The sequence below is a fragment of the Hylobates moloch genome, unplaced genomic scaffold, assembly GCF_009828535.3.
Source record: "Hylobates moloch isolate HMO894 unplaced genomic scaffold, HMol_V3 SCAFFOLD_13, whole genome shotgun sequence".
In the NCBI taxonomy this organism is placed as follows: Eukaryota; Metazoa; Chordata; class Mammalia; order Primates; family Hylobatidae; genus Hylobates; species Hylobates moloch.
The window spans coordinates 67,755,289-67,769,532 of record NW_026652288.1 but is presented as its reverse complement, the minus strand read 5'-3'; the positions used below and the strand labels follow the sequence as shown (position 1 = coordinate 67,769,532).

General features: G+C 33.6%; 1 protein-coding gene across 27 annotated transcripts in view; it reads right to left on the bottom strand.

Annotated features, from left to right (window-relative positions):
* Positions 1-3,500: 3,500 nt before the first annotated feature.
* MBNL1 (muscleblind like splicing regulator 1) overlaps positions 3,501-14,244 on the bottom strand; it is a 219,744-nt gene continuing 209,000 nt past the window's right edge. For 7 of the 27 annotated variants that reach the window (XM_058426390.1, XM_032173891.2, XM_058426386.1 and 4 more), the window contains 4 exons: positions 13,827-13,862; positions 13,045-13,139; positions 10,069-10,143; positions 3,504-7,193 (listed from right to left, as the gene is read on the bottom strand). In XM_058426390.1, coding sequence (XP_058282373.1) covers positions 10,087-10,143; positions 13,045-13,139; positions 13,827-13,862 — 188 coding nt within the window. In that variant the 3' untranslated portion in view covers positions 3,504-7,193; positions 10,069-10,086. Of the gene's footprint in view, positions 7,194-10,068; positions 10,144-13,044; positions 13,140-13,826; positions 13,863-14,244 lie in introns of all 27 variants that reach the window. The other 20 variants (XM_032173875.2, XM_032173874.2, XM_032173871.2 and 17 more) reach the window with 7 other exon arrangements.

Here is a 14,244-nt window from a genome sequence, read left to right as displayed (position 1 = left end):
TTCACTTTAACAAGGTCTCTGCTCAAATGTCACCTTCTTGGAGTACACCTTGCTCTCATCTCCCACATTATTATAGTTACCCTATTAGCAAATCCTCCTGAAGTATTTTGCACAGTTACCTTTTTTTTTTTTTTTTGGTAAAATTATAATGGATATTAACCGATTCTGGTGACTCAGTATCTTTTAAAGAGTTGGGAAGGTGATGAGATAATCCTAAAACAAAAAGATGATTTAATTGATTAAATTAAATTAAATCGAGAGGCCAAGGTGGATTGCATGAGCCCAGGAGTTCAAGACCCACCTGGGGAAATAGGAAGACCCCCCATCTCTACAAAATAATTAAAAAATGCGCCGGGTGTGGTGGTGCATGCCTGTAGTCCCAGCTACTTGGGAGGCTGAGCTGGGAGGATTGCTTAAGCCCAGAAGGTTGAGACTGCAGTTAGCCGTGTTCATGCCACTGCACACCAGCCTGGACAACAGAGGAAGACCCTGTCTCAAAAAAAAAGAACAATTTTAAAAAAAAGTTAAAAGCAGTTTTATTCATATCCTTTTGCTATTTTTCACTAAAACAACACGCATATTTTACTAAAACAGCAAAACTTATTTTACTGATTTGGCAAGATGTTTTCTATAATTTCTCAACTTAACAGTGATAGGTAAAGTGGAGGTTTTGTAGGACATTTTAAGATTCTGAAGATGACAAACTGACTCACCTAAATAGGGAAATGGTCTAAGAAAAAAAAGTAAGTAATTCAAAGAGTTTTAAAAAAATAAATTTAAAAAACAATGAATATTTACTAAACTAGAAATCTCTGAAAAGCCAGACAATTAAAGTCCCCTATTATCTTACCACTAAAATTACTTTCCTATGTGATTAACTCATTTTTGAAAAAAATTCTTTATAAATATATAACACTGTATGATACTTCACTTAATTATTTCCTAAGTATTGAAACATTTCCTAAGTATTGAGACCAGGATTTTGCCATTATAAAAATGCTGCAATGAACATGTTTATTAAAAAATATTTTTTCAATATTCAAGTTAATTTTTAAGGATAAAGTGAGTTAGACAGTAAGTAGCGTAGTCATATCATTGTACTCCAGAAGAGAATGTAGTTTTTATTTAATTTTATTCTAAATTATTTTGTGGTATAGAGATTCGGACTAGTGAGGGAGGAGGGAAATACTAGATCAGTGTCTATACAGATGGAATTACATACTCTACATATTTTGTTTTCGTCATTATACTGAAAGGTTCTTGCCATTGATCCTTGCATCTCAGAGCCTAGCATCATGTACAGTATATAACCAGATTCTAATATGTTTGAGATAGTACTAATTTAAGCATTCAAAATAAACCTATGATGAAACATGTTACGGAAATATACTAGTGTCACTGAAATGTTACTACAAGTATTATTTTGATAAATACAATAAAAATATTTAAAATACATTATTTAATGGTACCATTTTCATAATGCATTCATTCTATTACTTGATCTTGAACACAGTTAAAATATTTGAAGGGGGATTCAAAGAGTTAAGCTTAGATACGCCTAAATGGTTACTTTCATACTGGGTGTAAATGGGCTAGGTGTTGTCTGTGACCATATCAAATTGAAATAAGAAGTATACAAAATTTTCAGATGGACCATATCAAATTGAAATAAGAATTATACAAAATTTTAAGAGTTAATAAAAATGTACTTGATTCTGTTTTTGAAATAGTACAAATGAAGTAACAGCAGGTCTTGTGGTGGTGGTAAATTACAAGACAGTTTCATTGCTAAACATGAAAGATAAAATTACAGATAATACAAATGAATGGAGAGTGTGTGTACCTGGCTACTTTGAAAGGGATGTGTAATCCAAGAACCAGGATAAAAAGTTGAAGAATAAGTGGAGTGATTTTTAAAATGGATAAAATAGCAATCATAGTTAACATGTATCAATTACTTGCTATAAACCAAGCACCTTTCTAGGCTCTTTTTATGTATAACCCAGTTCTTTCCTTCATAATCATTAAACCAGAATGTGTGCAGGTAGGAACCAGTTATCTGGGGGATCTTTTAAAAGTATCGATACTTTTATTGAGTTTTATTTTAAAAGTATCAAAACCCCGTCTCTACTAAAAATACAAAAAATTAGCCGAGCATGGTGGCGGGCGCCTGTAGTCCCAGCTACTTGGGAGGCTGAGGCGGGAGAATGGCGTGAACCTGGGAGGCGGAACTTGGAGTGAGCCAAGATCACGCCACTGCACTCCAGCCTGGGCCACGGAGCAAGACTGTCTCAAAAAAAAAAAAAAAATCCCCGTGATAATTTCAGTTTGCAGCAAAGTCTGGAAACCACTCAACAATGGTGCAGTATTTATATTCTAGTACTTATTTTATTAAAGTGGAAACTGAGTCAGAGAAGTAATTTGCCAAGGTCAAGGAGCTGATTCCAGGTGTTCTGATTTTTGAGCTGTTCCTCGACCACTGCAATGTCTCCCCCAGTGCTTTAGTGACTACTTCCTGTATGAAAGCATTCATACATTCCAAAGTATGTCTCAGTGAAATAATAAATTGCTACATCACTGACCTTTAGTGTCATTCCAAAGTTTAAATTCCATGAGTACCAAGGGTATGTGATGAAGTAATAGCTCTAGCAACTGATTTTGTTCTCCAAATGAAAAACGAATGACTTCTAAGAGTCCCATTCTGTGAGCTGAGGACCCCTAGTGGGCGTTGTAATAATAACTCTTCTGAAAATAATTTTTCAGATGCATGTATATGCTGTTGTGATTAACAAAATACAGTTTCATTTAAAGTACTGCAAAAGTTACAAGGACTTTTAGTTATGCATTTTTTTCAATGAAAAGATTTCCAAAATATCACTAACTGGAAAGAGCCAGATGTCTTGATATTACTCAAAAAAGGCTGTGAACTCCTGCTTTAGACAATCATCTTCAGGGCAGCCATTCTCTTTTTGACAGGTGGCACCCAGAACAGTTGGACCTACTGAAAATAACAGAATTGTCCTTTAGAACGCAACCAGTAACAGAACTGTATTGATTATGAATAATGCACCTGTTTTTATCACAATAAATTTTAGAAAAAAAGGCATCAACCTACAAATGAGCATTTTTAACTCTTGACCAAATACCAAGTGGCAGTCAGCATAAAGTAGAACTAAATGATACAATGTGCACGTTCTTCATGTTGAAACTCTGGCATTCACTGGCTGTCTGTAGAAACTGCAAAGCTTACATGTGATGCCAGGCCCCACTTCAACAAAATTTTTAACCCACCGTTTAAGAAATTCACACACACACACACCCCTCAGGAGTAATATCATGGCCTGCCTCATAGATCATATGCACAAATTCTTTTATCCCTCTGAATACAGTGCCATCATCTCTCTTGGACTGCCTGATTTCCAGTCCTAATCAGCTGACACAGCAGTAAGGCAAATAACATTTCTTTAATAAAAGATCATGATCTATAATGTATAATTTTTTTCTTACCGTTTTTCGCCCCAACACTTAAAACTATTTCAGCCGGCACTTAAAGTGTCAGACAGGGGAAGGCAAGAATTTCAGAAAACATTGGGCACAGGAGGGCAATATATCTTGATTTAGATTCTCCCTCTCAGTATCAAAGGATGATTAGTGAGAAAGACAACAAATGCCTTCCTCGCAGTTGCAATCAGTTAAAACCAGGTAACAAATTTGTACATCAATATGTTTGTAAAGATACATATGCATGAATACATGAAACACACAAAAATGACTTAGTATTCAATCTCAGATACACAAATATACTTAAGAAAGAGAAGTTTTATTAGGGCAATTTCACTTTATTTTTCCATACAGCAAAGTCAACTACTGCAGTAATAATAAAATAAGCATAAAACAAATTGCAGCCCGAGACAAAATACATAATTTTAAGCAACTACAAGCAGAAAGTAAGTAAGTTGTGATTACATAATAGTAAAACCAAGCACATTTGTCCTTTCAGCAGATGAAAGTGGTAGGGTTGCTGATAAGTGCAACATTTTTAACCAGCTGGAGTGAAGGCTGGATACACTAATTCTTTTAACAAGTGCCCATTATCACATTTTGCATTTTTGAGTGCTTCTGAGTTGAAAATTAAAACCGTGAAATTTGAACTGCGTTTTTTCACCTGCTGAAAGAACAGGATCCTACAGCAATTAAAAAACAATCACATAACAACTATAGCTACAGTGTGCTGTTTGGTTTGCCTGTTTATGATTTAAATTTTGTGAAAGTCAATACTTGTTTTGAAGATTTTTTTGTGAACAATAAACCACTGAAATTGGCAGAAACTGATCTGAATAATATATGTTCTTAGTATAGTTCTTTCTCTCTTTTTTTGTTGAAGTTTTAAACATGCAGTAGTTTTGAAAAATGTAAGGAATATCTGATCCATGATTTCACCTTAATGGTAGAAGTACCTGCTATTTTTGGTAATGATCTTCAGGCAGATTTGGCCCCATGGAGCTTTTGTCAGTCATGAGGGTTTGAAAGGATGGCGTATCTTTCCAGCTGAAAAAATCCTGGCAAACTACAAGCTGTCCACAAGAAAGCAAAGCAACATGTTTGAAGGGGTATGGAGTGCTAACTCTGTGCCACTTTTGCAAGCAATTTTGCTCAGTCTGTCATTGTATTAGCCTTAACAAAACTCCTTGTAATTATAGACGTTTTTATTCAAAATAAGATCTTACTATTATACAGGTTTCTCTCTTTTGACTATATACAGAAGTGCAAAAAGTCAACCTTCTCTCTAGACGTTCCAACATGCTAAATTGCAGCATAATCAACCCTCAAGAGTTTGCACACACGCTATAATTTTCATTACGTAAACTTTGAGTATTTGGATTATCAACAAAAAGTCCCTTGTTCTATTTATTGATTATGCAGCTTATTTATAACAAGGCCTGATACTCAGGGATTTCAAAAATATTAAACAATATTTTAACATTTGAAATGGATACAGTAGAAAATAAATTTTATTCTAATATCTAGGATCTAGATCTTCTTATAATAACTAATTACAAACAAAATAAATCATCAAAATATTACTCAATTGTCTGCCAGGATTGTTGCGATGGCAACAACTTAACTTCTTACTTAGCAATGATTATATATTTATAAGATATCCATATAAAAGTTCTTTGTTCTTTTAATGAAAACTAGACAAGAACTAACAATGACTGACATTCTTTCTTACACTGTAATATTAAATCAGTAAAATATAAATCATTTAGTTAACAATACGAATATTCATATGACACTACATGTAATTCAAAACTGAGTATGTTATGAAGGAAAAACTACTTTTTTTTGTATTTTGAAAAATTCATCGGTAAAATCTAATAAAACAATAGTCTATAAACTGAAATGGTATTCAATTGTTAATAGAAAATGAAAATCTAATAAATGTAGGAAATGAAAAACTACATTTTAACAAGAAAAATAAGTAATATTCTATAATGTAACTAACTACAATAACATGTGAAGTCACCATTACTTTCTTAACACGATTGAAATTACATTGGTATGGGTTCCAACCCGTAATGTAATAATCTAAGGCTTTAATAGATGTACAGTACAATCAGTAAAATCAACACATCAGTCTTATATTAGAAAGCATCTCTCTCAAGCACAAAAACTTGCAGTAAACTTGGAAGTATGGAAAGTTCTATAACTGAACTTTCACTTCTCCCATTCCATACTATAACAACTACCAGTGACCCTGGCCCCTACTTCAGCAATTTTTAGAACTGCTGAACAGAGCAAAAATATCCTTTACTAGCTGCAACATCCAAACCTCAAAAAAAGGAATTCCTTTGGATGATTCCATTCTTAAAAACTGAATGCACATCTATTTTTTTAAATTTTGTAAAAGGCTTTCTAAGGCTATAAGCAGTTAATCTGAACAAAACAAAAATCACATATAAAATTCACCCATGTACTTAACCCACCCAATTACTAGGTTAATTAAACATTTCCCATTTTCATATTTTGGTTTATCATGCATCTGATGACAGTGCTGCTTTCCTTCTTTGTTTAGAGTCACTATTTTGAATGTGACTGTGATGAAGCATTTAAGCAAACGTGAAACCATTTTTGCAAAGCATTTATAGTCTTTTGACTTTTGACAGAGGCTATAAATAGAAGCAAAATAATTTCCTCAAACATTTTTTGTTACTGTGTCTCAGAAATGGCAATCCCTTTTGAATAACATGTTATACAGTATCATATGCATAAATATTACACTACAATGCATTAAAATAATTTTATATATATCTATTATATATATATCTCCAGTATGTGTGAGTTTATCTGTATTGAGAGAGTTTGTGTTGTGCTGTTTATTGTTACTGTAAAGTTAAACTGGCCATTTCTGAGACAGCTTTGGTTTCAAAAAAAAAAAAAAATGGTGCCCTTTGACTGATTAGTACTAGCAAATATGCAACAACAAAATGTGGCTCTGAAAACAATAACACTGAAGAAATAATACTCTAATTTGATGTACAGTCTATGGCACTTCATGAGAATCCTTAACAACATGGTACTTAAAGCCATGATGTGCTTTAAAATATACACAGTTGTGGTTTTGCTTGGCACATTCATCTCTGTCAGATCCCTCCCTCACCACGTCTTACAATCTATTACATTAAAAATATTACTCTTAAACAAAAATGACTGTGCATGCACGCTCTCATCTATAATGGCAATTTTAAATACAAGGTGCACCTTTGTTATTTGTAAACCTTGAAAGAAATAAACTTATTTTTAAAAAATTATATCTTGGTCTACAGACGTACCAATACATAATAGAATCATGGTTACACCATAGTCTGTCTTTTCAAGATGGCATGAATATATAGGAAACTAATTAGGTATGCATCTTTGAATGCATAACTCTGTGCTAGAAAAGAAAGACAATGTTGTTCTTTTAGACAGGAATATCACCTCAGCACAAATATCAATTAAATGTACAAAGTGTATAGGCAACAGTGTGCAGTGGATTTCCATGTTGTCTTTTCTTCTGGTTAACATGCAATATGTGGATGTCTTGTGGCTGAGGAACTTTTGTGTATGTTGCTTGACGATATATACAATATGGCTAATGACCTCGTCCTTTATTCTAACCAAGCACACTGTCCTTTCCTCTTTAGCATGATCTACAAGGGAAAAAGAGATAAGCTTTGTTAGAACAGATAATATCTAAAAGCATTTTCTAATATACATTTAATATGAAAATTTTCTTTTTGATTAACCAGTATATTCACGTTATTATATCTTCATATAAAAACAACCATTTTACAAGAGTAGACAGATAAAAATCTGTCTATCATCTCTACACAAATGAAATAATATGTACAATTTAATAAAACTGTAGAATGTGCTCAAAAATTTACCAATCCTAAACTAAAAGTATAAAATACATTTGCAGAATTAAGGGGCCTAATATACAGAGCTCTTTTTTAGCACGATTGTTGTAGCGCAGAATTTAAACTTACTCCTTTTCTGAAGTTTAATAAGGTTTCAAGAGTAAAGGTCTGGTATACAAAATTAAAATTCATCTAATATGTTCTATTAAACAAGATTTATTCTTTTTGGGTGCTTGATTAGCATAATGCATGTTTGAAAAAAAAAAGAATGATTCTTTAAGTGATGGCTTTGGATAATTCAGTTTGTTGAACTTTTTTCTCCTAAAACTAAGAAAATAAAAATCATTCTTTTAGAATTACAGAATTATTACTCATGAATTAAGTTGTAATAGACATTACAATGTACTTGTAGATTAACAGTTCCAGTTTTTACATGAAATTTATCCTCAGCAGGGAATCTTTACATATATTAAAAGTATGCTTCACAAGACAACCTTGAAAATGAAAGAAATCATAATCTAGTGACTCAAAAACCAGTTTAAATGTTGCAACTCCTCATGAAGATGAGCAATCATTTGTTAAATGAACAGACCATTAAAAGCTTAGCTTCAATACAAACAAAACTACTGGTTTGCTAATTATTTTTAGAATTTTTTTTAACCTAGATTATTGCTAAGAAACAGAATATAGTTAAATAGATACATACCAAACACACCTAATTGACTATAAGAGCTTGAAACAGATTTTTTTGGCATGTCAAAAAAACTCTTCTTCTAAACCTACAACACTACGAAGTAATGCCTCCTCTTCTACAATTGTGGCTATTCAGAATCTGAACCTTTTTTATCAGAACTGCTTTGAGAAAACTTATGAAATAGACAAAAATCAATTTAATAATTCACGATTGCAGCATGTCTTTGGCAGTACTTCTCCAGTTGAGCCTATCATTTCTTTCTTAAATGGCTACTGAATTCTGCCTATTTTCCTTTCTTGCATGGGCTTTGACTTTGTCCGTGACTTTGTCCAGCTTTGCTACAGATTAACATCACAAGAGTTTCTGAGTTGGTTCTCAGCCACCATCGTTTCCCAACTTGGCACACTGTCCTTCTTTTACAAGGCCTTTACACCTCCATTCTCTTTAGAACAACACCTTCATTCTCCACATTCGTTTACGGATCCTGTTGGGAACAGTTGCTCTTTCATCTTTGCTCTAAGAAATTTCTTCAAACCTCTCTTATTTTACTATATTATCCTGAAATTCCTTACATCTTTATCTTGTTGTCTATTTACCTTTATCGCCTTGCCATGGTAACTAACACAAAGTAGCACCAAAAACTCATTTGTAAATATGTTAATAAACAAATAAAGGAAGCAACAAAGAATGGTCACCCATCTTAACCAATTTCAGTTTTAAATGTAATGTCTTTTTCTAAATATAAAAATAAATAAATACCTAACAAGCATCTGAGCACATTATAACTTGAATGCATGCATACTGGACAAAACATAATCCTATGGATGAAAAATGGGCACCTTTTTAAGTATTTAAGACAGTGTTTTTAAAGACAAAATACAAGACTTTTTAAAGACAAAATACAAGACTTTCAAACCATTTTTAAAATGTTGCAATGGCAACATTTTCAGAATTATATGATCCTCTGAGGTAACTACTTTAAAATACCTAAGATTCATTTGAATATGTGGATTTGTGTGTACACACATATTATTTGATTATGTGTATATATTTATTTAAAGTCAGACTCATTACAATTTTTTTTTTTTGAGACAGGTCTTGCTCTGTTGCCCAGGCTGGAGCGCAGTGGCGCAATCACAGCTCATTGCAGCCTCAACTTCCTGGGCTCAAGTGATCCTCCCACTTTAGCCTCCCTAGTAGCTAGAACTACAGAGTGTGCTACCATACCCAGCTGATTTTTTTGTATTTTTTGTAGGACAGGGTTTGACCATGTTGCCCAGGCTAGTCTTAAATTCCTGGGCTCAAGCAATCCACCCACCTTGGCCTCCCAAAGTGCTTGGATTACAAGTGTGAGCCACCATGATTAGCCAAACTCGTTACATTCTAATGCCTCTGTGTATGGTGGTGCATGGGATGAAGTAAGTACATAGTCCCATTTAAGGTTTAGCCAAAGAATGAAAAAAAAAAAAAAAGTGATAATCTACACCAGAGGTCAGCCAAACTACTGCCTGTTTTTGTAAATAAAGTTTTACTGGAACACAGCCACACCCATTTGTTTACATGTGGTCTCTGGCTGCTTTCATGGTACAATGGCAGAGGAGAGTAGCTGCAACAGAAATGATATGGCCCACACAGCAAAAATACTTACTGTCTGACCCTATAAGAAAGTTTGCCAACCCTTGATCTACACCTTCTAATAACTTTTTGGTCATACATTTTCTTTATGCTTGTGTTTATCTCTAATCAGAAATTTAAAAAATTTATTTTCTCTTGGTACTTTGTATATTTAAGTGATAGTAACATATTTGTTATAAATATGTCTGATAAAATTCCTCACAACCCATTTAAGATAAAAATGTGATCTGTATATATTTTCTCGGAGATTTTGCAAAATTTTAAGTGCACTATATATTTGCTATCTTAAAAAAAACCACCACAAATATGTGACTATATATTACATAATGAACTTACTGTTTAGTGATGAAAATTCTACATCTGGGTAACATACTTGTGGCTAGTCAGATGTTCGGCAGATATTATGGGTATCTAGCAAATAAAAAATTATTTAATGAATGATCCATGCAAGCAAGCCAACAATTGAGAGATGAAAACATTTTAATATTACATTTTTAAAGAAAAGTGAAATTCAGCTGTGAGGTGATAGTCCTTATCTGGTCAACATAACAGTAAGTTAATGTAAACTTAAATGCCAAAGTAGCAACTAACTTTAAAATCTTCATGTTAAATACTATTCTATAAATGTTACCAGCTTTTAGGAAATAAGTAAAACTATCAAAAATTCATGCAGAGCAGTAATTGAAAGAAGCCCTTTTTGTTGGCCTACACACACACACACACACACCCCCCCCGTGGTTTCAGTTACTTAGTAATCATCCAGAAATCAGATAAGGAAATGTCTTGCCTATTTTTGTGCAACCAAATTTCTAACATTTTCGTTCAAATTAGGGTGTCTAACTTTTTTTTTCCAAATTAAAAATACCAGGTAAGAATTATTAAGCAGTAATTCAAAAGAACTAGGTAAGAGCCTAAGTTTACTTCAGAACATATTTCTGAATCCTGATGGCACCTTTTATTGTATTTTAAATGGGCAAGAGAATTAGAGAACTTGAGAGAAAATACAGTAAGAAACCAATATAGAGTTGACTTATTTCAATAGTTCCCAAAGTTAAGAACTTCAAATTTGTAGCTTGATTCTTCAACCTGAAATTAATGGCTGCTAACCTGAGAGAGGCAGCACAATAGATTGAGACTGTCAGAGGACTGATGACACGGGTGCTACCCCCAGAGATCCATTTACTGGCTGTGTGACCCCGAGCAAAGTAACTCATTACTCTATGCTTAAGTCTCTTCTATAAAATGATACTAATCCCATTTCAGCAATGTTGTTGGGAGAATAATGAAATCACATACACAAAGGCATTTTGTTGCTGTTTTTTTCAATTTAGACATCTTAGGCTAATTCAACATACTACAATCCACAGTCTGGCGTGTATATTAGTATGTCCCTGTTTTATTTCCAGTTCTCAGCTGACATTTTTACACAATTTTACAGCATTGGCAAATGGCACGAAAATGTGCTCCAAGCATAATGAAGCTTCTCATACCATTTTTCCTGCTGCTGCAGGACAGGATGTTGCACCCAACAGTGTAGAAGCATCAAGGATGGGGCTGTCGAAACATACCAAGGACCTTCAACACCAATCGATGCAGATGAAGGGCCAGCTATAAACTTCTGCATGCATGCAGGCTGCATTTTGTGGCATCAGCTATTTCCAGCATTGCTAATGTACTGTAGGCATATACATATGTATGTATATGTAGATATAATATATGTGTGTATATATATATCCATTCCCTTTTCTTTCTTTTGGTTGTCAAATAGTATGAAGACCCAAGATTATGCATGAAATGGTCACAGCACAATGCAAAAAGTAAAGTGTCCCCTACAACCCAGGTGGCCAAGGGCATGTTGAAATTTGCTCTGCTATAGTTCTGCTTACACCAGCAATTCTACAGTCATACATGGTAGACGCATGAGAGTTCTTTATCATTGATTTGCACCATAGATGGATGTATTGAATCCATCACAATAGTTCTACCAAAGATTACTTATTAACATGCCACATATGCACAATCTAGCATTCTTGTAAATGAGTCTGACGTGTTCACGTAAACCCAGCGCTATTTTGACAAGCTTCTGAAAAATTAATGATTCTTTGCCAAGAAATGTTTAAAGCTTGACTGAAACGTTAAATTCATTTTTGTATTCTGATTTTGAAAGTTTTTAATGGTTGTACTAATAGCTGAATGTTCTTCATCAACAGTACGTGATGTATTGTAGAACAAGGGTGGCTACTCCTCACAGTAATAACAACAAATCGATGTCTTAATTGGTCTTCCCTTCCCAAGGGGGAACATGTTGATTCTCATCTGATACTTTTGAGATTCATTTGGCTACATTTAATCTTCATCTGTGGATTATCTGAAATGTGGCTTGGCTCTATGTTTTTCATACACTGTCAACTCTACTGAAGCCCAAATCTACATAAATGAAACTTGAAATCAACCAGTATTTTCTAGAAAATATTTTTAAGTAGAATCAGAAAATGCTGGGTGAATAAATGTCAATTTTTAAATTTTAAATATTTTAAATCATTTATTTTTAAATATTATTGTATATCATAAAATTTAAATTTATGAAACAAATCCCTTTCACTTAAAAGTATTCCGCAATAAACTTGCATGGAATACATAATGATTGTCAATTTGCCATACTTAATTTCTTTTCTTTTCCTTCATAAATCTCCAACATTTATGCAGGGTAATTATAAAAATAAGAGCACTTAGGATTTTTCTTTCACCGAAAGCATTGAGAATAAAAGCTTAGAAATGCTATATGCAAACAATTTATTTTGAATCTGCTTATTAAATGATTCAGATTATAACGAATTTATAACAAACTTATTTACAAGAGTGGTCATTTGTGGCATATGTAATAAATACATTTAAATATTTTACTTTCTATTAATCATTTAGGCAAGAACTAAGAAACTGTATATAGCAAATGTTTTAAATAAAAACCTTAAAATGGCTTCTACTTTTGATTGGTCAAAATACCTGCACGATTGGGTGAAACCAATTGAGAATTGCTTGTGTAAATATCATTTTAGTAGCTTCAGAAATGGAGCTGCGACAACTTTGGAGCACTTATAAATGGCATAAAAGCATTCTGCTGCTCATCATAGAGAGAATGTGTAGGCCAACAAGAGGTATCTTTGAAACCCCATGCTTATTAAAGCACCCTCTACAGCCCTCACGTACACATGATTCCCACTGACCTCAATGGGAAATCCACGTGCGTAAGGGCTGTTGGATTGAGCCCTATTAGAGTTGTTTTTTAAGAAACAAAGCTGTAAATTAGCAAACCTGGTTGGCTGTGGCTGTTGCAGCGAAGGGAACACTTGTGGCAGATGTTGTTGCTGCGGACACAGTGGCTGGCGTAGCACCGTGCACCATGGGAACTTTCGGAGGGAAAATCATATAAGCGAACATACAGAAGAGTGTAGCAATATGGAAACCATGGCAACATGGAAGAGATAATTGGGCATGGTATTTATCACAGCAATAAGCCATGTGACAGGACATCATCACCAGCGAGTGACATGCAATCACAGCGCAAAGCAGGACAACATTCCAAGGAGAGAAGGGGAGGAGGGATGAAAGAGAAAAAAAGGGGGAAAAAAGCTTGTTACCATCAAATCAAGAAAATTGACACAAACAGGCTTAATATGCTAAGTCAAAAACAAGAATTTTATATAGTGTTCATAGTCAGACATTCAAAATCTAAGTTAAATTACAAGTATTTACTTCATATATACAGTTATCTGTTTGAATGAAAGTATTTTTTCTCATTTACTATTACAAAAATATACAGTATATTACTTTTATGAAATAGATTTTTTTTACACACCAGAACTCATAGTCCAATCAAAATCCACCAAAGGTGACTAAAGGAAACTGTTGTGTGTAAAGAAAACACTTACGTGAGTCCATGTCAATTAAATAGAAAATGGCATTTAATTGACAAGTGTTAGTAAAAGGGAAATGGACTTGCCCAATAGATATAAGTTAAACTTAGCAGTGGATTTTGAGGGGCTGTGAGGTACACCATAGGTTTAAGATAATCAAGAAACAAAGCTGGCACCTACCAACACTTGTAGCGGGTGTCATGCACAATATTGAGCCTGCCCATCATGCATTGCAACAGGAAGGTGGATTTGAAAAGGGAAAAGAATTAAAACATCCCATCACACGTGTAATTAGAAAATTCATTTGAACAAAGAAGAAAAATTGTTATTATGGGAACAGTGGCATGTAACTGTCAGCACAATCAAATCATACAATAGCACAGTGATCAATTAGAACTAGTCTCAAGTGAAGAATAAAAGCCAGTTTAACTGTGTGCTGGTACACTTTGTTTCTCTTAATTGTTGCCTATAAACAAAAGTATTTTGGAAGTAATTTAAATCCACTTAATTCTTTTAAAAATAATATTGTAATTTGTTTTGTTTTAATCTGATTACTAACCATCTGGTCGTTTTGCTATTTCTGACTTTAACTTATGAA